Source organism: Dromiciops gliroides, chromosome 4 (assembly GCF_019393635.1).
Source record: "Dromiciops gliroides isolate mDroGli1 chromosome 4, mDroGli1.pri, whole genome shotgun sequence".
NCBI classification, from domain to species: domain Eukaryota; kingdom Metazoa; phylum Chordata; class Mammalia; order Microbiotheria; family Microbiotheriidae; genus Dromiciops; species Dromiciops gliroides.
The window spans coordinates 182,553,780-182,579,383 of record NC_057864.1 but is presented as its reverse complement, the minus strand read 5'-3'; the positions used below and the strand labels follow the sequence as shown (position 1 = coordinate 182,579,383).

Below are 25,604 nucleotides of genomic sequence, written 5' to 3'. Positions count from 1 at the left end.
ATGTGAATGTTGCTACTGACATAGAATTGAGAAGAGTATGAGAGTTGAAGTCCCATGTTTATTTTCTATTCTGTCCCTGGTATGGACCTTTTGGGATTTTTTTTGGGGGGGGTAGCAATAAGGCAAGGGGATTTAAAATATCCAGGATCACCAAAACTGACTTGCAACAGAAGAAAATTTATTGAAATCAAAGCATAAAAGGAGTAAGGTTTTATTACTTTTTAAAAAAAGTGTATATGCCAAGAACAAGTGCAAAGGAAGGACAGAGAGACATTTCTAGAAACTTTTATTTTCAGGAGCAGAAACCATTTCCTTTTGTTATTTTTGTTTGTTTTTAATTTTGTTTTTGGTTGACCAGACTGGTGATTTCACTGATATAGAAAAGGCTGGCAGGCTGGCATCTTCTCTGTAACTTCTGGTCTTAGAGAGCTGGCAGGGAGTATGTTACTTCACCTATGAAATTTTTCATTCATCAGCCTCATGGTGCTTTAGAAGGCACCCTCTGTTCCATTGTAATGTTGCTTATCTTAGAAGACTTTTCTTCAACCGAGTGGACCTTCACGGAAAGGACTGGACCATTTGGATCTCTTTCCTCAACAACTGTTTTGACCACAGTGCTTTGTGCTGAGTCTAGAAATGAATCAAACATAGTATTAGCTCTCATGTAGGTCATTTTCCAATGAGACCATCAGATCATGGGGGGGTGGACATGAGAATCAGTCCCATTTTTGTATCTGACTCTGAATATGATGCATTTGGGATAGGGCATTTTTTGTCATACATAAAAATACATTGATTTAAAATGATGGTTATTGAGATGCAGGACAAACTTTTATCCACTGATAGTTTCTTTGTATTAATAGACAATTAAAAGTGCAAAATAAAGTAACCACAACCCTTTACTGCAAGAGTCTTGTGACCTCCCATGTGTATGCAGAATTATAATTTCTCTTCAACTACTTTTTCTGTAGTCATGGACTCAAGGCCATTCACCAACTTGGTTTTCCTTCCCTGCATTCTCTCTCACTTATTCATCTCTTTTCTCAGATTTGAACAAAGAGAAATGATTACTAATAACTAATGGTTTGGTGAGATTCAGAGTTCCCCCTTTCTCTAAAGTTCTTATTTCAAAAGTTTAGGCTCTGAAGGACATTACTGATAATGAAATTGGATTAACTTTTGTAACAATCTTGTTCAGACCCCACACAGGTGTGGAAGCCCATTGTGTTCTATTCAGGTTTGGGTGGGGATAAATTCTTTGACTACTTTGCCTAAGGCATGGCAGTCTAGAATTAAATGACATAGTCAAAGTTCATTAGAATAGGTCCAGCCCCTAGTTGTAATATTTATTCTCTCATTAATTGTTAACCAGTCAGAATTGATTACTACCCTCAGGAACACTCCTCTTCCAAGGGCATAAAAGCTGTGAGCCCATTGCCATGATTTGTCTTTGGCATTTGAGAGTGCCACTGACCTCTTTTACCCTGAAATTATGTCTTTTGAACTTTTTTCTTTTTCTTTTTTCCTTCGGGGCAATGAAGGTTAAGTGACTTGCCAAGGGTCACAAAGCTAGTAAGTGTCTCTTGAACTTTTTAAATATCACAACTCTGAGCAGAGACCAGAAGGATGATCGCCTCCTTATTAAGCTATCTTCTTTTAATGTAGCACAAGATCAAATTAGCTCTTTTGGTCTGAGACTATGGTCCATTGAAGGAGACATGGTTAGACAACAGCTAGGCTAAAAAAGATCTGTGGATTTCAATTTAATATATCTGTGTTATCCTGGGCAAGTCACTTAATTATCCTCAGCCTCAGGTTCTTCATCTGTATAATGGGGATACCTCATAGGGCTATTGTGAGGGTCGAATGAAATAATCTTTGTAAAGTGTTTTGCAAACATTAAAGTGTTATATAAATATTTAATAATAATCATCACCATCGTTGTTGTTGTTGTTAATGGACTAGCCTTTAATAAAGCCATGTCCAGATGTTCTGAATCTCTGTGACTTCAAAACACTACAAAACCATTTCTTTGTAGTCAAACACATTAAGGCTATTGAAAATCAAGAGCTGCTGCCTCTCTGTCCATAAAGATCAATTGCTTTGCCTCCCTGATTATGGCACTTGCACAATTATATAAAATTAGTGCTCTGTCAAAGGTGGACCTTAGATGATCTGGACTTGAAACAAAGAAAGGTCACTTCTTTGACATCTCACCTTGTTTCCCTAATCCTAATTTGTGCTAAAATGACATTTATATCAAACTTTGGCAAAGACAATTATATCAGACTTTGGAAATGACAAAGTCCTAGGTCAATAAGACTTTTATGTGAGTCCCTGTTTAGGGACTTTAGGGTTTGCTCAAATTTGCTCTGACCAAATACCCCTGAATAGATGACAAATAGTCATATAATAATATACCTATAATAATGACCATACTGTATTTATGATGTAGATAAATTTAGTGGAGGAAGGACTATCTTTTTCTTAAAATAGAAATAATTTATTTTGACAGAGACTTTGATGAGATCCATCTTGAATTTGAACACATAGTTATCCCCAATTAAAGAAAAATTTTAAATACCTTTGACTTGATTTTCTGACTTTGTCATTCCATAACCTTTTGATTTCTGACATGCAGATTTGCAGGCTCTGTGAAGGAAAGAAGGTTTGTGCTCATTAATTCTTACATTAGGGAATCCAGAAACAAACCTGGCAAGTAAGAAGTCTATAGAAATCTAATTTCATTAGGATTTTCCTGCCTGTTGCTTCTCTCTGTGTGTCTGTATACTTAATCAGCTTTTTAACAGGTAAATTGAATAACACAAGATCTTCTGTGACAAGAAGGTTTAGACTCGTAAATCATTTTATCAGTAGAACTAGAGCCCATGTCTCATTGGGTAGGACAATAACTCAACACTGCAAAGTTCTAATTCGCTTATTTTGATCAATCAATCAAAAATTGTTTAATGCATAGTTCCTTCTTGGCACAGAGATGGGGAATCATGTAGGCAGAATGTTGTATACTTTGTCAAATATGGGCTCCGAATAAGTCATCTTTACTTAACAGTGACTCTTCTTTATAAAGGAGGGTTCAATGAGGAGGTGCTGAGGGCTGCGCCTGGAAATGATTATGATAGAAGATAAAATATATCCATAAAATATTTGTTGAATGCATGCTACTATATGCAAAGTGGTGTACTAGGCACTATAGGAGAATAAAAAAATTTAAGACACAATACCTGCCCTCCAGGAAATTACAATCTGTTTGGGAAGGCAAGACACACACACACACACACACACACACACACACACACACACACACACAGAAAAAGATAACAATAGGGGAGCAGTGTTGATATAGCAGAGACAGCTATGGAGTTGTAGTTCTAGGACCTGGGTTCTTATTCCAGCTTTGGTGGTAACTTACAAATTGTATAAACCACCTTGGCCAAGGTGACTTCCTTCAAGACAGTTCAAATGCCATCCTCTATGGGATGTCTTTCCTAACCCTTCCTCCTGCCCCTTTTAGCTACTGGAGCCTTCCCATCTAAGATTACTTTCCTTCTAATTTGTAGAAGTTTTATGAACCTATTTATTCACATGTCTACCCTGTTAGAGTATAAATTCCTTTTAAAATATAAAAAATCCATTAAAATATATAAATATACATACACACACCTATATATGTAGTTCCCAAAATCTAACCTACACTAAGAATTTTGGGACACCTTCATATAAACATATATATGAGATAATATTATATGTTCTATAAACACTAATATGTATTTATGTCTATATTTATGTATATTTACACATAAATTATACATGTAAAATATAAGTATGTATATACATATTTATATATAATGCATATATGAAAATTTTTATATTTACACAAATATAAATAGATTTTATATATATATATATGTTATCATGGAAGGACCAATAGATTTGGATTTGGAATTAAAAGACCTGGGTTCAAATCCTGACTATATTCTGCATATATACCTATATAATAGATAATATATTACATGTAAACACAAACATGTATCTATGTGTTTGTATTAATAGATTTGCATGTACACATTACATATGTAAACGTGTGAGTTACATGCTTACACACATGGGCATTTATATAGAATGTATATATGAAATATTTATACGAATATAGTTTATATATCTGTATTTATATACATATATATGCATATGCATATGCATACAATATACATAGTATACATACACACAAACGCAATATATACGTATCATGGAAGGACCACTAGATTTAGATTTAGAATTAAAAGACCTGGGTTCAAATCCTGACTACATGACCCTCAGAAAGTAACATTACCTCTCTGCCTCAGCTTTCTTATACGTAAATGATACCTGCACTACCTACCTCACAGTTTTCTTGGGAGGATCTAATTAAATGAAGCATTTTTTATTTTTTATACATTATATATAAACACCAACTATCAAAGTGGCATCATCTTTTGCTTGGGCTAAGACAATGTGGAATAGAGGCTAGAAGGCCAATCCTGGAGTCAGAAGACCTGGGCTACAGTCCTGACTCTGACCTATCCCAGCTATGTAACCACAAATGAATAACTTAATGTCTCAAAGCCCCTAGATACTTATTCTCTTAGACTACTTTATGTTGTAGATAAGTTAAGTTACTCTGCCTAATTGGAGATGCTTTTCTACACAAGGAGTTCCTTCCAGCTCTGAGAACACAGGTCCAGACCAAAACAAACATCCAATTTGATCAGGACTTGTTCTTTTTACAAGTCCTGTTCCTGCCCAATAGAGAGATTCCTGCCTTCAGAGAGAGCAAGATGTAGCTGCTGAAGCTAGAAAGACCTGGGTTTCAAGATCTGCCTATGTATGTTTGTTGTATGACACTGGGACAAGTCATTTAAACTCTCAGAGACTTAGATAACTCTCTCTTAGGCTAAAAGTCACCCAGGAGGTTAGCAATCTGCATTGGTGAGGGGAGTTTCCCTCAATGAAGTCCCCAGATCCATTCGCTTTCTTCTATCCCTAACTCCTCTTTACCCTTCTTCTCCATCGATCAAGCAGCAGTAGGTTTCGATTTCTTTTTCTAAGTAGATCTTGATATCTAAGAGCTGCTCATATTCCACCTTCTGGCTTTCAGTTTCAGTTCGGATCTGTTGCAGCTGATCTTCCAGGGCCCCAATCTGGTCCTGGATCTGGGATAGTTGAAGACAGTAGTTTCCTTCTGTCTCTGCCAGGGAACACTCATAGGAATGTTTCTGAAATTAAAATAAATAAAATAACACGCTAAATGTACAAAATGGAAGCAACAGGCTTTTAATTTTTTTCTTGTACATCTTCAAACCAAAAATATTTGTTTAATGTAGGAAGACTAAACATTTGCATTTCCATCAGAAATCTTAGTAAGATTTTAAATATTTTTCTTTGTTAAAATTTTTCTAAATTAAAATTTCCTACTTCCTTTCCATTTTAAATTTTTCTTTGTAGCTTTGAGGATGCAACAGCAATGATGTTTGTGATCAGTTTTAAATGTACAAATAGGTCCCAATTGGCTCTAATAATGAATCCCTTGAAGGGGAAGGGGATAAGGAGGGAGGGGTGAAAGAAGAGAGGGCAAATTGGGGGAGCGGGCAGTCAGAAGCAAATCCCCTTTGAGGAGGGATAGGGTGAAAGAAGATAGATAATAGAGAGTAAATATCATGGGGAAGGGAATAGTATGGAGGGAAACAGTTAACAATACTGTGAAAAAGAGAAAAAAAATGTACAAAAATATTTATAGCAACTCTTTGTGGTGGTTAAGAACTGGAAATGGAAGGAATGCCCATCAAATGGGGAATGACTAAACAAGCTGTGGTATATGATTGTGATGGAATATTATTGTGCTATAAGAAATGACAAGCAGGATAATTTCAGAAAAACCTGGAAAGACTTATATGAATTGATGTACAGTGAAGTGAGCAGAACCAGGAGAAAATTATGCACAGTGACAGCCTTATTGTTCTTTGAGCAATTGTGAATGACTTAATTACTTTCAGCAATACAATGACAATCTCAAAGGATTAATGATAAAGCATACTATCCACCTCCAGAGAAAGAACTGATATTGATTGAACACAGACTGAAGCATGCTATTTTGCATTTTCTCTCTGTTTTTTTCCTTGAAGTCTTTTTATATAAAATGACTAATATGGTAATATTTTACATAGTTGCACATGTATAACCTATATCTGATTGCTTACCACCTCAAGGAAGAGGGAGGGTAGGGAGGGAATGAGAGAGGGATAGAATTTGGAACTCAAAACTTTAAATAAGTGAAATAAAAATGAATCCCTTGAAGTAGTTATTTGTATTTGAATTTGCACTATTCAAAGTTATAGATGGAAAATATGGTAATTGGTTTTAGCTCAACGTAAATCAATATGTATCAACCATTTCAGGGAATTCGTTATCCACACTAATTGGGACTTAGTTGTACTCTTTGACAATTCAATCCAAAGAATTTCTGTTAAGTATCTATTTTGTGCCAGAAGTGGTGGTAGGCACTGGGATTACAAGGCACAGTGGACATATTGTCAGGCCTGGAGTTAGGAAGACTCATCTTCCTGAGTTCAAATCCAGCCTCAGACACTTATTAGTTCTGTGACTCTGGGCAAGTCACTTCATCCTGTTTGTTTCAGTTTCCTCATTTGTAAAATAAGCTGGAGAAGGAAATGGAAAACCATTCCAGTATCTTTGCCAAGAAAACCTCAAATAGGGTCATGAAGCATAAGACATGACTGAAAAAAGAACTGAATAACAAAACCCCATGAAGAGCAGATAGAATCGGAGGTGTGTAACCTGCATGCATGTGCATAAATAGAAAGTATATACCAAGAAAGACAAAGTAATTTTAAGGAGGAGAGAGTAAGGGACAGGGCACCAGAGAATCGTAGAATTTGAGAATTGGAAGGGACATCAGCAGCCTCCTAGCCCAACTGATTCACAAAAGGACTCCCCAATCTAACATGCCAAACGAGGGAAGGTTCAGCCTCTGGTTGAAAACTTCCAAATATGGAGAACCTACCATCTCTTATGGCAGCTTATTCCACTGTTGGAAGGCTCTTATTATTAGAAAGTTTTTTCCTGCTGTCAAGTCTAAACTTGTTTCTTTTATTTTTTATTTTTTTTAAATTTAAATTTAATTTAATTTTTTATTTTTTGGTGGGGCAATGAGGGTTAAGTGACTTGCCCAGGGTCACACAGCTAGTAAGTGTCAAGGGTCTGAGGCCAGATTTGAACTCAGATACTCCTGAATTCAGGGCCAGTGCTCTATCCACTGCACCACCTAGCTGCCCCCAAAACTTGTTTCTTTTAAACCCATCCCATTGCTCTGGGTTTGACTTTTTGGGGCCAAAGGGAGTAAAATCTAATCCCTAGAGGCAATGAGGAGCTATTGAAGATTGTTGAGGTGGGGTGTGTCATATGTTCAGATCTGTGCTTTTGGAATATGAAGTTGCAGGATGTATGGAGGAAATAATTGAAACTAAAGTTACTTTGATGACAATACTCACATACCATGGCCATGACAGACTGGAGTTCAATCTCTAGGGTTTGGAGATTGCGTTTCAATTCGGTAAGTTCATTCCGGGCTGCCGTGGCTGCACCAACATCGTCTGAGATTTGCTGTTGCAGTGATGCACTCTGAAACGTAATGAACAGGATGGTTTGTTCTCCATAATTAATAGGACTGCTTCAAGGGAGCTACCAGTTGTCTCATTCTCCCAGAGATATTTACCTTTTCATTGAACCAGGCTTCAGCATCTTTGCGATTCTGCTCAGCTAAATCTTCATACTCGGCTCTCATGTTGTTCAGCAGAACAGTGAGGTCCACTCCTGGGGCTGCATTCATCTCCACACTCACATTCCCACCAGCAGCACACTGCAGAACTTTCATTTCCTGAAACAGATGAAGATGCTCATGCTGGATGATGTGGGGAAATGCATTTCTCCCAAATGAACTTTTTGCTTGGGGATGAGAATCAAGAACTGAGTAGGGTTGCCTCTGCTGAGCCTCCTACCTCCTCGTGGTTCTTTTTGAGGAAAGTTAGCTCTTCATTGAATGTTTCATACTGGATCTCCAGATCTGTGGTGCACAAGGTCATCTCATCCAACACCCTTCGGAGCCCATTGATGTCAGCCTCCACGCTCTGGTGCAGGGCCACCTCATTTTCATACCTTAAAGGATATTAAAGTACTTGAGTCTGCAGGGCCAAGAGGATTGCAAAACCCACCATTGGCTCCCCATGATATTTTACATGTTGGGATTTATAGAAGTGAAACTCGCGTTTAAGTTCCTTATTATGGAAAACTCTAAAGATAGTTTGACATTGGGATCACACAACTGAATGTGGGGGTTGTGAAAATTTTGGCAACAATAAAAAGTTATGTATACCTATTTTATATACCTATATATCCAAGGTCATGTAAAAATTTCTGGGGTGAAAAGGGGTTGCAAGTGGAAAAAGTTTAAGAAGCCCTGTCCTATAGCACTGAAATCACAGGTCTGGTCCTCATCCCTAGGTATTGTGGTGTTGTTGTTCGGTAGTTTTTCAGTTGTGTCTGACTCTCTGTGACCCCCATTTTTTTTTTTTTGACCAAGATACTGGAGTGGGTTGCTATTTCCTTCTCCAGCTCATTTTACAGATGAGGAACTGAAGCAAACTGAAGCAAATGGTTAAGTGACTTGGTCAGGGTCACACAGCCAGGAAGTGTTTGAGGTCAGATTTGAACTCAGGAAGATGATTCTGAGTATAGGCCTGGCTCTCTGTGTACTATGGCACCACCTAGCTTCCTGATCCCTAGGTATACATTCTGGTAATGTTGAGTTTAATATAGAGACTGTTTTTGCTTTTGAATCATTTCTTCCTCGTGGTGGAGTACTGTGAATAAAATGTTTTGGGGCCTTAGGGGCCTCTTATGTTATGATTATGCTATAATTTCATCAGCGTAGGGAAATCCTGGTATGAAAACTCCCTCTTCTGTTGCAGATCAACAACTCATGTAATGAAAAATTCAATGACTTACCCTAAGTAGAAGATCAGAGGTTCAAACCTGGGTCTTCTGACTCTAAATCCAGGGCTCCTTTTAATACAATAAGCAGCTTCCTATTCATGTATTGCTAGTATAATTATTGGATACATAATAATGTAGGATGTGTGTGTGTGTGTGTGTGTGTGTGTTTTGGTTTGATCTGGGATTTCACTGGTGCAAGGAATTACTACCTCTGATACCTACTGGCCAAAGGACCCTGTGAAAGACATTTAATGTCTCAGGGTCCCAGGCAACTCTCCAAGACTATAGAGGGTAGAACTGTTTTTGGTTTGCACAGATAGAGGGACTTTCCACTCCAAGAGTTCCCTAAACTAATAAAATCACAAGTCCCCCCCCCCACCTCCCCCAAAGGACCTCCCAGTGTGGAAACTCCCTTCACTGATACAGATCATCTCTCCTCCACAATTTATATTCTTAAGTACTTAACAGCACTTAAGGCTACTTAAGAGGTTAGATATTAACCTATGGTCACATATATAAGTAGAAAGTACCTGCACCCAGGTCTTTTTGACTCCAAGACCTTCTTTACACTATGCAATAAAGTGTTTCAAAATTAATTATTAAAGACTTCCTACCTCACCTAGGCTAGGAGTGCAGGGGCTACTCATACCCAGCCTCACTCTGGCTCTAGAATTTGACCTGCTCTTTTTTTATGATTTGTGTGTTTTTCCCTCCTTAGTCAACCTGCTATCCTCAGATCCTAGGGGGTCACCATATTAATGTCCGACTTTGTTATGGGCACTAAATTGACAATCTACTGCAGTCCAGAACTTTCTGGCTCATGTGTTCCACCCTCCTCATTTAATGCCTTTTTCATAGCTGGAAATGTAGCTGTCTGCCACCATATCTGGCCTTCAAAAAAGCATTAAATTTAAAAAAATTAAAGCCTCATATTTTTGAATATAGACTGTTAGAAGTAATAAGCCTAAATGTATTATATAATTCCATATTCCCTTTTAAAGTCTACTATGCCTCAGATGCTCACTAGCTGGGTGACCCTGGGCAAGTCACTTAACTCTGTTTGCCTCAGTTTCCTCATCTGTAAAATGAACTGGAGAAGGAAATGGCAAACCCCTCCAGTATCATTACCAAGAAAACCCCAAATGGGGTGACAAAGAGTCAGACATGATTGATAAATGACTGAACAACAACAACAATGCCTTTAACATTTTGTGGTTATTATTTTATTCATTTTCTTCACTCTTTATAAGAAACTTCCTATATTTCTTTTTGTGTTTATGATTTCCTCATGGCATAATTACATTACATCAAGTTCATGTCTTATAATCTATCCAGAGCTGTAACTGTGTAATAGGGGTTATTTCCAGTTGAGCTTTTAAAGATTGAAAACATTCATCGTTTTTTCAAAACTTGTGAATCTCATTCTCCTGATGATCTAATTTGCATTCCAAATAGTAATAGCTGTCATTTATAGGAAGCTTTAATGTCTGCAAAGCTCTTTACAAACATTAGCTCATTCGGGTCTCACAACAACGCAATGATGTAGGTATGACAGGTATCATTATCCTCATTTTGCAGATAAGGAAATTAAGGCTCAGGGAGGTTAAATGATCTGCCCATGATCATAAAGCTAGAAACTGTCAGGAGCTGGATTTGAACCGATCTCCCTGACCTCAAGTTCAGCACTCTCCTTTATGACCTTGCCTCTGAAGAACATCCTCATCATAAATAATGGAGAGGAGTAAAAAATGTAAGTTATGTGCTAGGTTTTACAGTAGATAGTGTACTGGCCTTGGAGTGAGGAAGACCTGAGTTCAAATCTAGCCTTAGACACTTACTAACTGTGTGAGCCTAGGCAAGCCACTTAACCCCTGTCTGCCTCAGTTTTCTCAATTGTAAAATGGGGATAATAATAGCTGACATCACTATAGCATTTACTATGTGCCAGGCTCACAACTGGGTGGCACAGTGGATAGAGCACTGGTACTAGAGTCACAAAGAAATCTGATCTCAGACGTATTAGTTGTGTGACCTTGGACAAGTCACTTAACTCCTGCCTGCATGAAGCCAGAGAAGGAAATGGAAAACCACTCCGGTATTTTTGTCAAGAAAACCCCGTGGACAGTTGGTTCACAAGGCCATGAAGAGATGGATATGACTGAATAATGACAATGTGCCAGGCATGGTGCTAAGCACTTTAGAGTTATTATCTTACTTGAACCTCACAACAACTCTGGGAGTTAGGTGCTATTATTATTCCGATTTTACTGATGAGGAAACAGATCATAATAGCACCCACGGGTTGTTGTGAGAATCAAATGATATAATATTTGTAAAGCACAGTACTTGGCACATAGTAGGTACTTCACAAATGCTTGTTCCTTGCTTCCCTTTCAAGTTCCTTCTGGGTCTGTACTTACTTCAGTCTGAAGTCATCTGCGGTCAGTCTGGCATTGTCGTTCTGCAGAACAATATTGGCATTGCAGGCAGTGGCAGAAATGATCTAGGAAATGATTGAGTAGGTCAAGTATCTCTTTATGGATTCAACATGTTGAAGACTTAGGAAATAAAAGTCAAACAGTCTTTCAGATGCAAAAGTCATTTAGAATTTTCTTAGTCTCTGAAATAGCTTTTTAGTAGTTAATTTTTTTTTCATTCTTGCACAAAATTGGTTGATATTTCTGCATGCAATATGTAAACAAGGGAAAGGTCTATGGTTTTGTCAGCATTGGAGGTGGGGGCGGGGTCCCTGTACCAAGTGTCTGAGACTTTAGTAGATAAATGCTAGGAAAATACCTTGCAGCTAGTTGTCGAAGTGGATAGACTACCAGGCCTGAAGTCAGGAAGATTCATCTTCCTGAGTTAAAATCTGCTCTCAGACACTCACTAGCTGTGTGACCCTGGGCATGTCACTTAACCTTGTTTGCCTCAGTCTTCTCATCTGTAACATGACCTGGAGAAGGAAATGGCAAACCACTGGCCAAGAAAACCCCATATGGGGTCAAATTAATGAGTTGGACATGGCTGAACAATAACAACAACTTCTGATTTCAAATTTCAGGGCACCTTCTATATCATAATACTCTTCTCACTCCATTTTCCCCCTTCTCAAATAACTCCTAAAATAATAATAGTTGACATTTACACAGCGCATTAAACTATCCAAAATGCTTCACATGCACTTTCTCATTTGATCCTCATGATGCATTTGCTATTATTATTATTCCCATTTTACAAATGAGGAAACTGAGGCTGGGAGGATGAGTGACTTGTTTATGATTAAAAGCAGGATTGGAACTCAGGTCCCTCTGGATTCAAGTCCCACACTCTACACCCCATCAAAATGAATGGAAAAGTACGCGAATGTTGATTTCTTACCTGACTTCTAAGGTCTTCAATTATCGGAAAATATCTGCTATAGTCATGATCAAGACCCCGGCAGGAGCCAGGGCCAAATTTTTCGTACCATTCTTTTATCTTCTGTTCTAAATCTGCATTTGCTTCCTCCAAAGCCTTCACGTTTTCAAGATAGGAAGCCAAGCGGTCATTCAGGTTCTGCATGGTTACTTTTTCGTTGCCAGAGAGCAGCCCATTTTCATTTCCCAGAAAGCCCGCACAGACACCGTTTCCCAAGCTCCCACTGAGGTTCCCACAATAGCTCCCTCCAGATGAGGCTCCCACCAGCGAACTAGAAAAACTACTCCCCACACCAGAGCCACCACCACCACATGGATTTCCAGCACCAAAGCCAGATCCACAGCTCGACAGCCTCACAGACCCAGGGCGAGAGCAAATCCTCCGGGAACCACTAGAGAGGCGAAAGGACATGGTGCGTCAGGATAGATGGGCAACCCTTTCCCGGAGAAGAGCGAAGAGTCAAAGTATGCAGCGCCAGGCGGCATTCGCCTTTTTATATCCTATTGGCAAGGCACTTCGGTCTTAATTAAGCCGATGTCTAGTAAAACGCTATTTTCTGCCTAATTATCAGTTTCCATAAATTGTTTGATTTTAAATATTGCCCACTTGTAGGTGGAAAGATGCCTGGAGGGTATTTTTTCTATATTAAAAAGGTGCCAGGTGGAGTAATTCTAGGTTACTGCCCCAACCTTCAGAGTTTAAGATGAGTAATCACATCCATTCTTAGACCTCTCCAATAGATACTATATATTGTTTCACATGAAAAGAAGCAGGAGCTGGAATGATAAATGTTGGCTGCCTTTTCTCATCTTCTCAACAGTATCTTCATTGTCTTCTCTTATTAATGTTGGCTTCCTAATGGAAAGGGTGCTGAATTTGACGTCAGGGGACCTGGTTTCAAATGCTGTCTCTGGTGTTACTACCTGTGTGGCCTTAGGCAAGTCTCTAAACCTCTGTGGGCTTCTATTTCTTTATCTAAAAAATGAGGGAGAGGCTAGAAGACCTCTGAGGTCCCTTTGAGCTTTATTTCTATTATTTTCTGGTTCTAGCCGGCTCCATGATTTTTTTTTTTGGATTGACATCCCTAAGTGATTAGTACACTCCCTCTCTCTTGAAATTTACATTGTATTACTTTGTATATATCAGTCTGTGTGTCTGTTTTATCCTCCTCTGACCCCAATAGAATGTAAGTCCCTAGAGGACAGGGATTGTTTTGGTTTTTCCCTTGTTTCCCTAGTACCTTCATTTCAGGAAACTGAGGTTAAGTGACTTGTCCAGGGTCAGTCACATAGCCAGCAAATAAGTGTCTGAAAATTCAGGTCTTCCTGTATCCTTCCAGCCATGTTCCTGTTCTGTTGAGTCCTGAAGTAGTGTTCATTTAAGGCATTTTACACACATGTGCACATGTGTGTGCTCGAGCACACACACACACAGAGCCATTCATCTTTCCTACTTTTCTAACCCTTACATATGTTGACTAGTTCAACTCACTTTTATATTCACTTTTTTTTTTTTTGGTCTTCATTTTTTAAAGGATGGAGCTCATTTGGGTTTGTTCACAGTGTCATGATGAAAAACATAATATCATGAGTAAAAGGATACAAGTCTTTTTCTTTCTTAAGAACACTACTCCCAAGCCCATAAGTTCCTATGTCTTGCAAAAAAAGTTTGATTCTAACAAGAAGACAATTTTCATTTTGGGCTCCCTACTAACTAAATGGCCTTGGTTTGATATTTTTTTTAATAGTAAAGTTTTTAATTGAGACAGAATAATAAAGAAATATAAAAGGAAAATGGCCTTTCCACAATGGAAAATTTGACGAGCAAAGGGCACGATTTTCCATGAATTGTCTTACCATTGGTGAGAGAAATAATATTCCTCAGAAAATTCAATCCTACAATTGAGTTAATTACTTAACCTACTGTTTCAGACTCTTTGTTGGTCAAATAAAAATAATAATATTGAGTAGCTTCAAATTAACCTCGATTGGGTTCTCTAATTAATGCCCATAAAGCCATTTGAAAGGACACAAACACGATGTACATATTAATTAGGTAAATGACTATAATAAAGTTGACTCTGTCAGATAGTGGCAGGTCTCCATCCATTATCAGGGAATCACTGTTGTTTACTGATTAGAGGCCAGTCTCTTTAAGAAAGTACCATTTTTTCTGAATGGCCATTTTAGTCTCAGGGATACAAAGTGCTTTGAAAAGAAGATCTAACTTTCAGACTATTAGAAAACCTTTGGTAGAAAGATCATAGGACTATAGACTTAGAGTGAGAAGGGAGCTTAAAGGCCATCAGTCCAACCCTTCATTCTATAGATGAGGAAACTGAGACTTAGATAATATAAATGACTTGCCCAAGGAAACACACTCACATTTATAAGCTATTTAGGAACATGAAACTGTAACCAAATATTTGAATTTTCAGCCTTGGCTCTTGTGTAAAAATATTTCAGTAGAATTAGCACTATAGAATTCATTTAAAAACATTTAGATATGTAGTGGGGCAAAATGTCATAGAAAAATGAATGCCAATCAAAGTACCTGGGCTTGCCTCTATTTCTGCTCTTAATTTAGTCTGTGACTTGGTTCAGGGATTTATATTTGCATCTGTTTCCCAAGAGCAATACGCAACTAGATACATACATACACACACACACACATACACACACACACACATATATATATATATACACATACCCACATATATGTGCGTATGTGTATGTACTGGTCTTCAGAAACAGAGGCATATAATAGGTGTGTGTATTCCTTTCATGAGGGTGTAGTGAGTATGAATGTGAAACTTCATAAATTACTTTGACATCCCTAGATGAAAGGTATTTCAAAGACTCAGAGTGTTATTAACATGATAATCTCTAGATCTCTAAGAATTTTGTAAGCATGAATTAACTCACACAATCTTTTTTTAAGATAAAGGAAACCTATAATTTTCAAGAGTTTTGAGACAAATAAGTAGAGATAAGGTTAAGAACCCATATAAATCACAGGCCATGCTAATGTCAAAGCTGTCCAGGACTTCCTGATTGTTAATCCTTATTCTAGGATTTCTCCACAAGCTGAGGGATAACCAATAATTTTGGTACCTGGGGCACATAACACAAAATGGGGTCTCAAATCAACTTTGTAATTCATGATGTGAACATATTACTTCATGTAAGAACAGCTCAGTTGAGGGAACAGAGACTCTAGAACCCCAGCTTCTGTCTGTGGGGTACCTGGGAACATCTGCTTTTTTGGGGGGTGAGGGGAGGGCATGACTGCACTGGGAAGGAATTTACCTGAGAGTGTAACCTCAGTTGGAAAGAGAATACTCCATCTGCTACATTTCTATGTCATTTTCCCAATGCAAATGTGGTCAAAATATAAATGCAGCAAAATGTCAAATTGTACAGTTTTTAAAAATCATTATTTTAGGCATTTGTATCTTATAGCTTTTGTAGCCCTTAGGTTTATCAGTGGTTCTCAAAGTATAGTCTGGGGACCCCAAGGGGTCCACAAGATCTAAATTATTTTCATAATAATATTAAGATGTTTTAATTTTTAACATGGTGAATATCAATAGATGTAACCTACATCAACAAAAATTCTTTTAGGGTTCCTTAATATTTTAAAATTAATTTTTAAAAAAAATTTTAGTGAGGCAATTGGGTTAAGTGACTTGCCCAGGGTCACACAGTTAGTAAGTGTTAAGTGTCTGAGGTCGGATTTGAACTCAGGTCCTCCTGACTCCAGGGCCGGTGCTCTATCCACTGCGCCATGTAGCTGCCCCTCCTTAATATTTTTTAAGAGTGTAAGGGAGTGGGGGCAGCTAGGTGGCGCAGTGGATAGAGCACTGGCCCTGGATTCAGGAGAACCTGAGTTCAATCTGACCTCAGACACTTGACACTTACTAGCTGTGTCACCCTGGGCAAGTCACTTAACCTTCATTGCCTCGGGGGAAAAAAAAAAGTGTAAGGGAGTCCTGAGACCAAAAAGTATGAGAACCACTCCCTGAGACAAAGTACCTTTCATCCTGCCATAGTTACAGGTTTATCTATATTGAATATTCTAAATGAATACTTAAATATTCACATGATTATTTGATTGAACCCCAATATACTGATGAATATTTGAATAGTCTAAGTGAATTTTCTAAGTATTTTAAATCATAAGATGTTAGAGAAGACTCAACTGGATCATGGGTTTGTTGAAAGAGCTTTATTTTTCTTTAGAACAGTTTTCTCTCCTTAATTACTTTCCACCCTCTTTGAACTAAAGCCTGCCAGAATGTTTTAGGTAGCTTGTCATGAAGTAAGTTTTTGGTGAACTTTCAAAGCACTATATAATCATATATTATGTATATGATATCATATTATTAGCACACCATAGATATTTCATTTGACATTAGCAGCAGCAGACATTTATTCAGTGTTTACAATGCAGAGAACCTTCCCCACTAAAGCCCTTTTCTGATGCCTCATTGTGGTGTGGAGGTGAGTGGAATATACCAAGCTATCATAGGCCCTACTAGGCTGGAATAGCTTTGAGTATGGCTCCTGTGATAGGCTATATTTCTGTTATCTGAGAAATAGTCTATTGAAATCAGATTCATTAACAGTGATGATTTTTTTAAAAAAGATCATCCATGTGGTTTAATGGAGAGGGGATATGGGACTTAAGAAGACCAAGTCATGAAGACCTTTGTTCAAATCCCACCTCTGATCATCCTAGCTCTGTTACTACAGGTTAAGTAGCTTCACCTTTCTGCTGAGCCTCTATTTCTTCATCTGGGAAATAGGTATAATAATGTCTGAGTTTCTTTATCACAGGCCTGTTATGAGGTTTAAAACAGATACTGTGTGCAAAGTGTTTTCCAAACCTTAAATCACTGTTTAAAAGTGTCAGTGTTTGTTATTATCTGCTATGGTTTAAAGTGGGGGCAGTTAGGTGGCACAGTGGATGGAGTGCCAGGCCTGGAGTTAGGAAGATGTGAGTTCAAATTCAGCCTCAGACACTTAGCTAGCTGTGTGATTCTGGGCAAGTCACTTAACCTTACTGTGCCTCAGTTTCCTCACCTGTAAAATGGGGATAATAATAGCACCTACCTCATGAGGCTGGTAAGAAGATCAAATGACATAAATAAAGTGCTTTGTAAACCTCAAAGTACTGAATAAACGTTAGTACTTTAGAGATTTATCCCAGTGCTTGCAAAACTATGTGTTTGTCCCCCATGTTCTATTATCAAGTTTGAGGGAATGTGATGAATTATTTTAGCCATTACAATACATTAAACAGAAAGGGAATGGGGAGAAATGGTCCGGTGGAAAGAGCAGTGGATTGGGATCCTGTGGACCTTGGTACAAGGATCTCTGACACTTCTTACCTAGGGCACTTTGGACAAGTCACGGCCTCTCAGTTTGCTCATCTATGAAATGAGAGGCTTGGCCTGGTGCCCTGCAAGGTCCCTTTACCTCTTATTTTAGAATTCTGTGGCTTCAAGATGCTTTCTCGCCTCATTGTCCTGTATCCAGTAGATGATTCTTCTCCTGTCTCCCCCACCCTCCACTGGTGGATTTAAAATATGATTTTAGTTGAACTCACTGTGGTGAGGTATCCTTTGCCAATATTTGAAGTGCCAGACTCTAGAAAGCCATTTCTACTCAATCATACATAAATCAGCAAATTTCTAGCATGAGAATTCTGAGGATTTTTGCAGGAATCTTACTGAAGTAAAACCATGTACCCATTAGAGGCAGTTAGATGGTGTAGTGGGATAGAGCGTTAGGCCTGGAGTCAGGAAGACCTGAGTTCAAATCCAGCTTCAGACACAAGCTGTGTGACTCTGGGCAAATTACTTAATCTCTGTCTGCCTCAGTTTCTTCAACTGTAAAATGAAGATTATTGTGAAGATCAAATAAGATAGTTTCCTGTAAAGCACTTGGGATAGTACCTGGAACATAGTAGGCACTTAATAAATCCATCTGTCCATCTTTCCTTCCTTCCTCCCCTGCAAATTGACCTTCCTTAGTTTACCTGGGAAGAAGGAGATGAGATAACCTTGACAGTCCAATCTATTTTCCTCATTCTATGAGTTTCTATAAATTTCTCATCATTCTGTAAGTTTATTCATCAGTAAATTGAGGTCCAGAGACATTCAGGTATGCCTAAAGACACGTTGGTAAGCAAGTGGCCGAGAGAATATTTGAATATACATTTCCCTAACTCTAAACCCATCCTCTTTCCACTGTATCATGCTGTCTCCCTTCTCTACACTTAGGGTTGCATTCGAATTATCTTTCTTTCATATGTGAAATGTATTCCTGAGTTACAATGAGCATCATGTTAATCATTGGACCTGAAAAGTCCAATTCCAGCTTTCCTTTCAACAACTCTCCTGAAACAAAGATCATTGGAGACAGTTAGATGGCTTGCGACAGGCAGAACTTTTATTGAGACACCATCGAACAAAAACAGAATGGAATTCTTGCTATCCTAACAAGACTTTGTCTTAATTTGTTAAAAGAAAAAAGAAAGAAAAAAGAAGTCTTTATTTTCTGTACTGATTTTAATTGCATATTGGAACTTCAGGGCTTTTCCTGAGGCCTTGTCTTTGAGCATCTTTAGGAAGGCACTCTCTGCTCCGTCTTGATGGTGTTAATTTTGGAGGATTTCTCTTCAACTGCATGGACCCTGGAGGAGAGGACTTTACCTCGAGGATCAATCTCTTCCACTACTGTTTTAATCACAGTGGTTTTAGATAAATCTAAAATGAAGAGGACTTGAATGAGCATTCAGAAAGTTATAGTTATATTCTTTAATATGTTATCAATGTGGAACAATTCACTCATCCCTTTGTAGTTATGCACATGTGTACATCATGTGCATATATGTTTACACACAAATATACACTCACGCGCCATTTGTGCGTACATGCATACACATATATATTCATGCATGCATACACACATAAATATGCATGTATATTCAGATATAATATCTATCCATGTTACCTTTTCATGTATACATATAGGTATATACGTGTATACACACAGTATATATATGCATGTGCATATATGTCTATGTATGCATGAAATACACATATATGCACAAGTGTGCTTATATGTACATGGGTATGTGTATATACATATGTACACACAACTATGTATATATGCACATACACATACACACATATGCATCAGGCACATATGTGCACACATGCATATACATGTATACACAGTATATATGAATACATATATATATACATGCCTCTGCATACAAATAGATACATACATAAAGACATACACAAAACACAATACCAATATATTCTAGAAGTTGGAAATTATACTTGTTTACCTTTTATCTGATTTCCGGGTCCTCCAGGCACATAGCCACCTTTGGATTTGTAACAATCTCTATTAATTGAAAAAAAAAAAAGTCAGCTTCCTGAAGGCAGGGCTAATTCAGCTTCATTCAACAGGTATTATTTGCTTAGTGCTGATTATATGCCAAGCCTTGCGATCAGTGCTGGGATACTAAGGTACCCAATCCCATGTCTCCTCCAGTGTCTGGTGCAGTATTCAACTCATGATCAGTGGTTTTTTAAAGTGAATCTCTCTGTGTCTCTGTGTCTGTCTCTGTTTGTCTCTATCTCTCTCACCAAAGAACAAAGAAATTCAAAACAGAGGCCAGAGTTTTAGGTGTAGCTTTTGAATTATTTCTGTTCACAGTCCAGATCACAGATTCTTTGACTTGTTTCCTTCTCCCCCTCCCTCCAACAAAATAAATATTTATTTAGCACCTACTGTGTGCAGAACAAGCACTACTCTACCCATGGGGAGAAACATATAGTTTATACAAAACCCTACTGCTACCCTGAAGAAAATTATGGAGACAGAATGAAAGGATTTTACAGTTGGAAGAGACCTAGAAGGTGCAGTGGACAGAGAGCTGGGTTTAAACTCAGGATGACCCGAGTTCAAATTCTGCTTCAGACACTTACTAGTTGTGTGACCTCTGGCAAGCCTCTTATACCTTTCTATGCCTCAATTTCCTCATCTGTAAAATGAGGGAGTTGGACTCCATGGCCCTTAAGGTCCTTTCTAGCTCTAAAGCTATTCTCCTAATCTAGTCTACCCCACCATCTTATTTTACTTTTTAATTTTCCTCTTGTTTTCAAGCAATTTCCACCCTTCAGAAGCTCAGTTCTCAAAAGAAGTTGCACTTACCCATCCTCTCCATCAATGAGGGAGCAGTACGTTGCGATTTCTTTTTCTAGATAAACCTTAATGTCTAGAAGCTGCTCATACTCCAGCTTCTGGCCCTCAGTCTCAGTCCTGACCTGCTGCAGTTCCTCCTCCAGGGCCCCGATCTGGGCCTGGATTTGTGAGAGCTGCACACAGTAGTTCCCTTCCGTCTCAGTCAGTGAGCATTCAAGCGAGTGTTTCTGGGGGTGGGTGGGTGATAAAAGAATTGATGGTTGAATTGAAAATGAGACAGTCAATAGAAACAGAAATTGTTATAATGTGTGTATATGTGGGGTTCCAGAAAACCACCCTTTTGGAATTCATTTCTGGTGTCAATCCAAAATTAGCACTTCCCCAAGAAATTTCCAGGATCAAACACTTCTTCTTGGCATTACTACTGATAGTGACTATCTTTCTGGGACATTGGTGCATTTGAAAAGGTTGACTCATGCCCCCCAGCCATTTCTAGACTGTCTACATCTTAAGACTCATTTTGGTATTTAAGACTCATCTTCAAAGGGAAAGCTTTCCTAGAGGACCTCATTTTGAAACTCACCTCTGATGTTCATTACCTGTGTGACCTTGGGCAAGTCACTCAGCTTCACTAGGTTTCTGTTTACTAATCTGTGAAATGAGCAGATTGAATGAGATGGCCTTTGGGGTCCTTTCCAACCCTAGACTTAGGATCCTATGGTCCTGTGTCTCCTTGGTGGCAGTTGCATCTTCTCTTCCTAAAGCCTAGGAACTCTGGTTCTTAAGACCCACATTCTTCCTCCCTATTCCTACTGCCCCATTTCCAGTTCCTCCAAGCCAGTCTGGTCTGACTGCATTTAGATAGCCTGTATTTAGAAATAATTGGAACATTCTAAGGAAAGCCTGTTGAAACATAAAACATGTCCTATAAATAGGCCCCATGAAGGGATTTGCTCATTAGGTTGAAAATCCTTGGCTCTGTAGGTGAAAAGACATTAAAGCACCTTGCATAATCCACAGAGAGACACCCTCTCAAAGCCTGCATGATGTATGATGTAGGGGGTAGGTGAGGGGTAGGGTTTACGGCTATGTCCCAGCCTACATGGTCCATTTTGGCCATGGCAGAAGGATGTATGTAGGGAGGGTGACATTTTGCTATTTCCCTTGCCTTTGTGTCTCCTCCTGCACCCCCCCCCCCATGACTGTCTACAATACTTAAAAAGTAGCTTGTAGGAATGCTAGAGCCTAAGGCTGTGAGATTGCTGCCAGTGTAGATGAATGTAGGGGCTCCAGTCTAAGATCTTTTGTTCTTTGTAATATTGGAGGGCTCTCTATTAAGTTAGGGTAGATCAGTGTTAAAATATACACATACACACAACCATTTTCTCATTTCACCAACATTACATAAATGACATCTAAAATATATCCTAATTTTGAACATATGGTAATGAGCAAGTCTTAATTAATAGGACACATAGGGCTGTAATGAGTGAAATGCAAATGCATTTTACCTTGGAGGCCTAGCACAGATGAAAGCTAATATTATGAGAGAAGAAAGGAGCTATTTTAAGTCCCTCCCCCCCCCCAAAAAAAATTTCTCTAAAGGATATCTATTTCATAAATCTTCACATACCGTTGCCAGGAGGGACTGCAGCTCAATCTCGAGGGTCTGGGTTGTACGTTTCATTTCTGTGAGCTCGTTCCTGGCTGAGGTGGTGGCCCCTGCATCATCAGAGATCTGCTGCTGGAGTGTGGCACTCTGGAATGAATGGCATCGTTAGCTGAAATCTAGTCATTCTTTAAAATGCAGAGGATAAGAACTGACCACTTGCAACCAGGAAGGATAAGAAGGGAAGAAAGATGAATGAATGAGGAATCTTGGAGACCTGGGAGGAGGGACTGAAGAGTAGCTGTACTATTTTAGGCCCTGAATTTCATTAAGTAAAATTTAAATAGTTACCAAGCAAGTTTAATGAATTGTCTTAATGTTCAATGTTAAGATTATGTTTGGTCATAAAAAAAAAGTCTCCTATGGACAGGTCAAAACCAAGGGCCAAATACAAAGATGTCTCTAGTAAAGTTACCTTTTCATTGAACCAGGCTTCAGCATCCCTGCGGTTCTGCTCAGCCAGGTCCTCGTACTCAGCCCTCATGTTGTTCAGTAGAACAGTCAGATCCACCCCTGGGGCTGCGTTCATTTCCACATTCACGTTCCCACCAGCAGCACACTGGAGGGCTTTCATTTCCTGAAGGAGATGATTCATTTAGACTAAATAAATAAAGTTCTGCATATTTTTGAAAGAGCATAACGACCACCATCTCTACATTGAGGGTCTGAAATTTTTCAAGTTTCAGATCATGAACGTCTATCTCTTTGTCAAAAAAAGGAAAAAGCCACCATGGAATCTACTTTTGGAAAACAAGTCCTTCACTGGACTGGACAGAGTTTGGCCAGCTCTTTCTTGGATTGCTGTTAAAGACTACATTTAACATGTGGCAAGGGGAATGTCAATATTCAGAGGGATACAATTGGTGCAATGGAAACTTTTACCTCTTCATGGTTCTTCTTTAGATAAGTCAGTTCCTCACTCAGTGTCTCAGCCTGAATCTCCAGGTCTGTTCTGCACAAGGTCAGCTCATCCAACACTCTCCTCAGACCATTGATGTCAGCCTCAACACTCTGGTGAAGAGCTAGCTCTGTTTCATACCTCAAAGAATAGTAAAAAGCGTTTTCAACATGAATCCTGATCATTAAAGGGGCATGTAAAACATAAAACTCATCTGAAATCAGTAGACATTAAAAATATTAATTGCAGGGGGCAGCTAGGTGGCACAGTGGATAGAGCACCAGCCCTGGAGTCAGGAGTACCTGAGTTCAAATCTGGCCTCAGACACTTAACACTTACTAGGCTGTGTGATCCTGGGCAAGTCACTTAATCCCAACTGCCTCACTAAAAAAAAAAATCAATTGCATTCTGGGATGAACATACTGTGCTCATCACTGTTCTTAAAGGGATTAGACTAATAGTAAAGACAACACTTTCTTGTGTACACTTTAACTTTTTACTCTCACAATCTGGATGCAAATTTTCATAAATATATTGAGGTTTTAAGCTATTTATTCATTCTTAGACACATTTGAGATTAAACACAAAAGACCCAACTCCTTAAAGTTATTTCAGATACAATGAGTGGGAGAGGGAGATGCTTCATGAGCTTCTGTTCTCAAAATTTCACTTACTTTAGTCTGAAGTCATCAGCTGTCAACCTGGCATTGTCATTCTGCAGGACCACACTGGCATTGCTGGTAGTTGCTGAAATTATCTAGTAAAGAAGAAGCAGATTAAGAAAAGAAAAAATATTTTCATGGATCATTTATAATTTTTCTGAAGCCAAGTCACTTATCACATTATAGTAAGACATCTGTTGCTCTCTGGCATCCAAGACTGGCTTCTGATAATTTCAGATTATGCCATTGGATGAGTAAAGACTTCTGCATGGAGAGACTACTTTCCAGTGAAATAGCCAAAAGATGCAAGTATATCACTGGAGACATTTTGTATTCCTGTGCTCTTTCAGAGAGGTGAAGGTAGGGGGCTATATACAGACAAGCATATCTGTAGAATACTGGTTAGTGGATATGCCCTACTCAAAGATTTAAATTTTCACAAAAAAATCTCCTAATGTCTAGTAGTCAATGATGGAAATTTGAAAGCCTATAGAATGAAGTCACATTATATACATACAACCAACTATTTTGAGGGGTCAATATGTCTTAGAGTTCTGAGCCTTAGGAAATTATGTTCTCTTACCTGATTCCTAAGGTCTTCAATTATTGGGTGATATCTGCTATAGTCATGATCAAGACCCCGGCAAGAGCCAGGCCCATATTTCTCATACCATCCCTTAATCTTCTGTTCCAGATCTGCATTTGCTTCTTCCAGGGCACGAACATTATCCAGGTAAGAAGCCAGGCGGTCATTAAGGTTCTGCATGGTCACCTTCTCATTACCAGAGAGGAGCCCCGATTCATTCCCTGTGAAGCTGGCACAGGAAGAGCTTCCCCCACCCAGACCACTTCCATAGCCTCCTCCAGATGAGCTGCCACCAAAGGCACATGAAAAGCCACTTCCTATCCCGGGAATGCCGCATGTATTTCCAACCCCAAAACCTGCTCCCCCACTTGACAGTCTAACAGATCCAGCTGAGCCAACCCTTCTGGATGAAGAAGAGAATCGGAGAGACATAGTGTCTGTGTAAGCAGGGACCTGTGCTCGGGTGGTGGGGTTCAGCTGGAGTGTGTTGGCCCCCAGCAGTTTTCGTTAGCTCTTTTTATACTCAGTGATTAGGGTGTTTCTTGCTGAGTTTTGCCTACCGATCGCACAATGGTGCTTGCCAGCTCATCATGAATTATGTGTAATTGGATGATTTTTCTTAATTAACATCTTGCTTTGTCCAGTTCTGTAGGTGGGTAGTTAGTTGCCGGCTATTTGTTATCGCAGGGATGGGGTGGAGTATTTTCAAGGTTATTTACCACATTACATTTTTAATTTCAGGTGAGTAACCTTTAACTGAAGTCATTGAGACTTCAGGAATATAGGAGGAAAGTCAAAGTGAAGTGTTAAGTGTATGTGACTTTAGTCAGAGGATCTCAGGAGCCTGAAAGAGGGGGTGTGCTCCCTATTCTCTTGGTCCATGTCTCTGTACCTGGGAAATGGGGGGAAATGTATGGTAGCATTCTGGTATCGTGTTATTTCTGATAGCACCCCTTCCCCTCATCTTCTCAGGATATGTTTTACTAAACACACACACATGTATATATACATATATACACACATAGTATATTTATATATTTAGTACAAGTATATGGTATATATAGTATTTAGTTGTATATATGTA

At 38.8% G+C, this 25,604-nt stretch overlaps 2 protein-coding genes across 2 annotated transcripts; both read right to left on the bottom strand.

Annotated features, from left to right (window-relative positions):
* Window positions 1-315: 315 nt before the first annotated feature.
* Window positions 316-12,891, bottom strand: KRT26 (keratin 26). The gene is made up of 8 exons (XM_044003886.1): window positions 12,442-12,891; window positions 11,484-11,566; window positions 8,070-8,226; window positions 7,787-7,948; window positions 7,567-7,692; window positions 5,053-5,270; window positions 2,585-2,652; window positions 316-630 (listed from the first exon to the last, which is right to left on the bottom strand). Exons 1-8 carry the CDS (start codon window positions 12,889-12,891, stop codon window positions 479-481), a joined length of 1,416 nt encoding a protein of 471 aa, XP_043859821.1. The 3' UTR covers window positions 316-478.
* A 6,029-nt stretch (window positions 12,892-18,920) lies between these two features.
* LOC122755439 (keratin, type I cytoskeletal 27) lies at window positions 18,921-24,986 on the bottom strand. The gene is made up of 8 exons (XM_044003887.1): window positions 24,518-24,986; window positions 23,947-24,029; window positions 23,257-23,413; window positions 22,790-22,951; window positions 22,339-22,464; window positions 20,715-20,932; window positions 19,843-19,901; window positions 18,921-19,252 (listed from the first exon to the last, which is right to left on the bottom strand). Exons 1-8 carry the CDS (start codon window positions 24,950-24,952, stop codon window positions 19,110-19,112), a joined length of 1,383 nt encoding a protein of 460 aa, XP_043859822.1. The 5' UTR covers window positions 24,953-24,986; the 3' UTR covers window positions 18,921-19,109.
* Between the last annotated feature and the right edge of the window lie 618 nt (window positions 24,987-25,604).

Bases quoted from the DNA above. Each gene is read 5' to 3' on its own strand.
- KRT26 (XM_044003886.1), bottom strand. From the start codon at position 12,891: ATGTCCTTTCGCCTCTCTAGTGGTTCCCGGAGGATTTGCTCTCGCCCT. The intron at 11,567-12,441 runs GTAAGAAATCAA...ATCATTTCCTAG, and splicing joins TTGAAGACCTTAGAAGTCAG to ATCATTTCTGCCACTGCCTG. The intron at 8,227-11,483 runs GTAAGTACAGAC...ATATCCTTTAAG, and splicing joins GCAGATGACTTCAGACTGAA to GTATGAAAATGAGGTGGCCC.
- LOC122755439 (XM_044003887.1), bottom strand. From the start codon at position 24,952: ATGTCTCTCCGATTCTCTTCTTCATCCAGAAGGGTTGGCTCAGCTGGA. The intron at 20,933-22,338 runs GTATGTGAAGAT...ACCCACCCCCAG, and splicing joins TGCAGTCCCTCCTGGCAACG to AAACACTCGCTTGAATGCTC. The intron at 19,902-20,714 runs GTAAGTGCAACT...TTCAATTAATAG, and splicing joins CTCATTGATGGAGAGGATGG to AGATTGTTACAAATCCAAAG.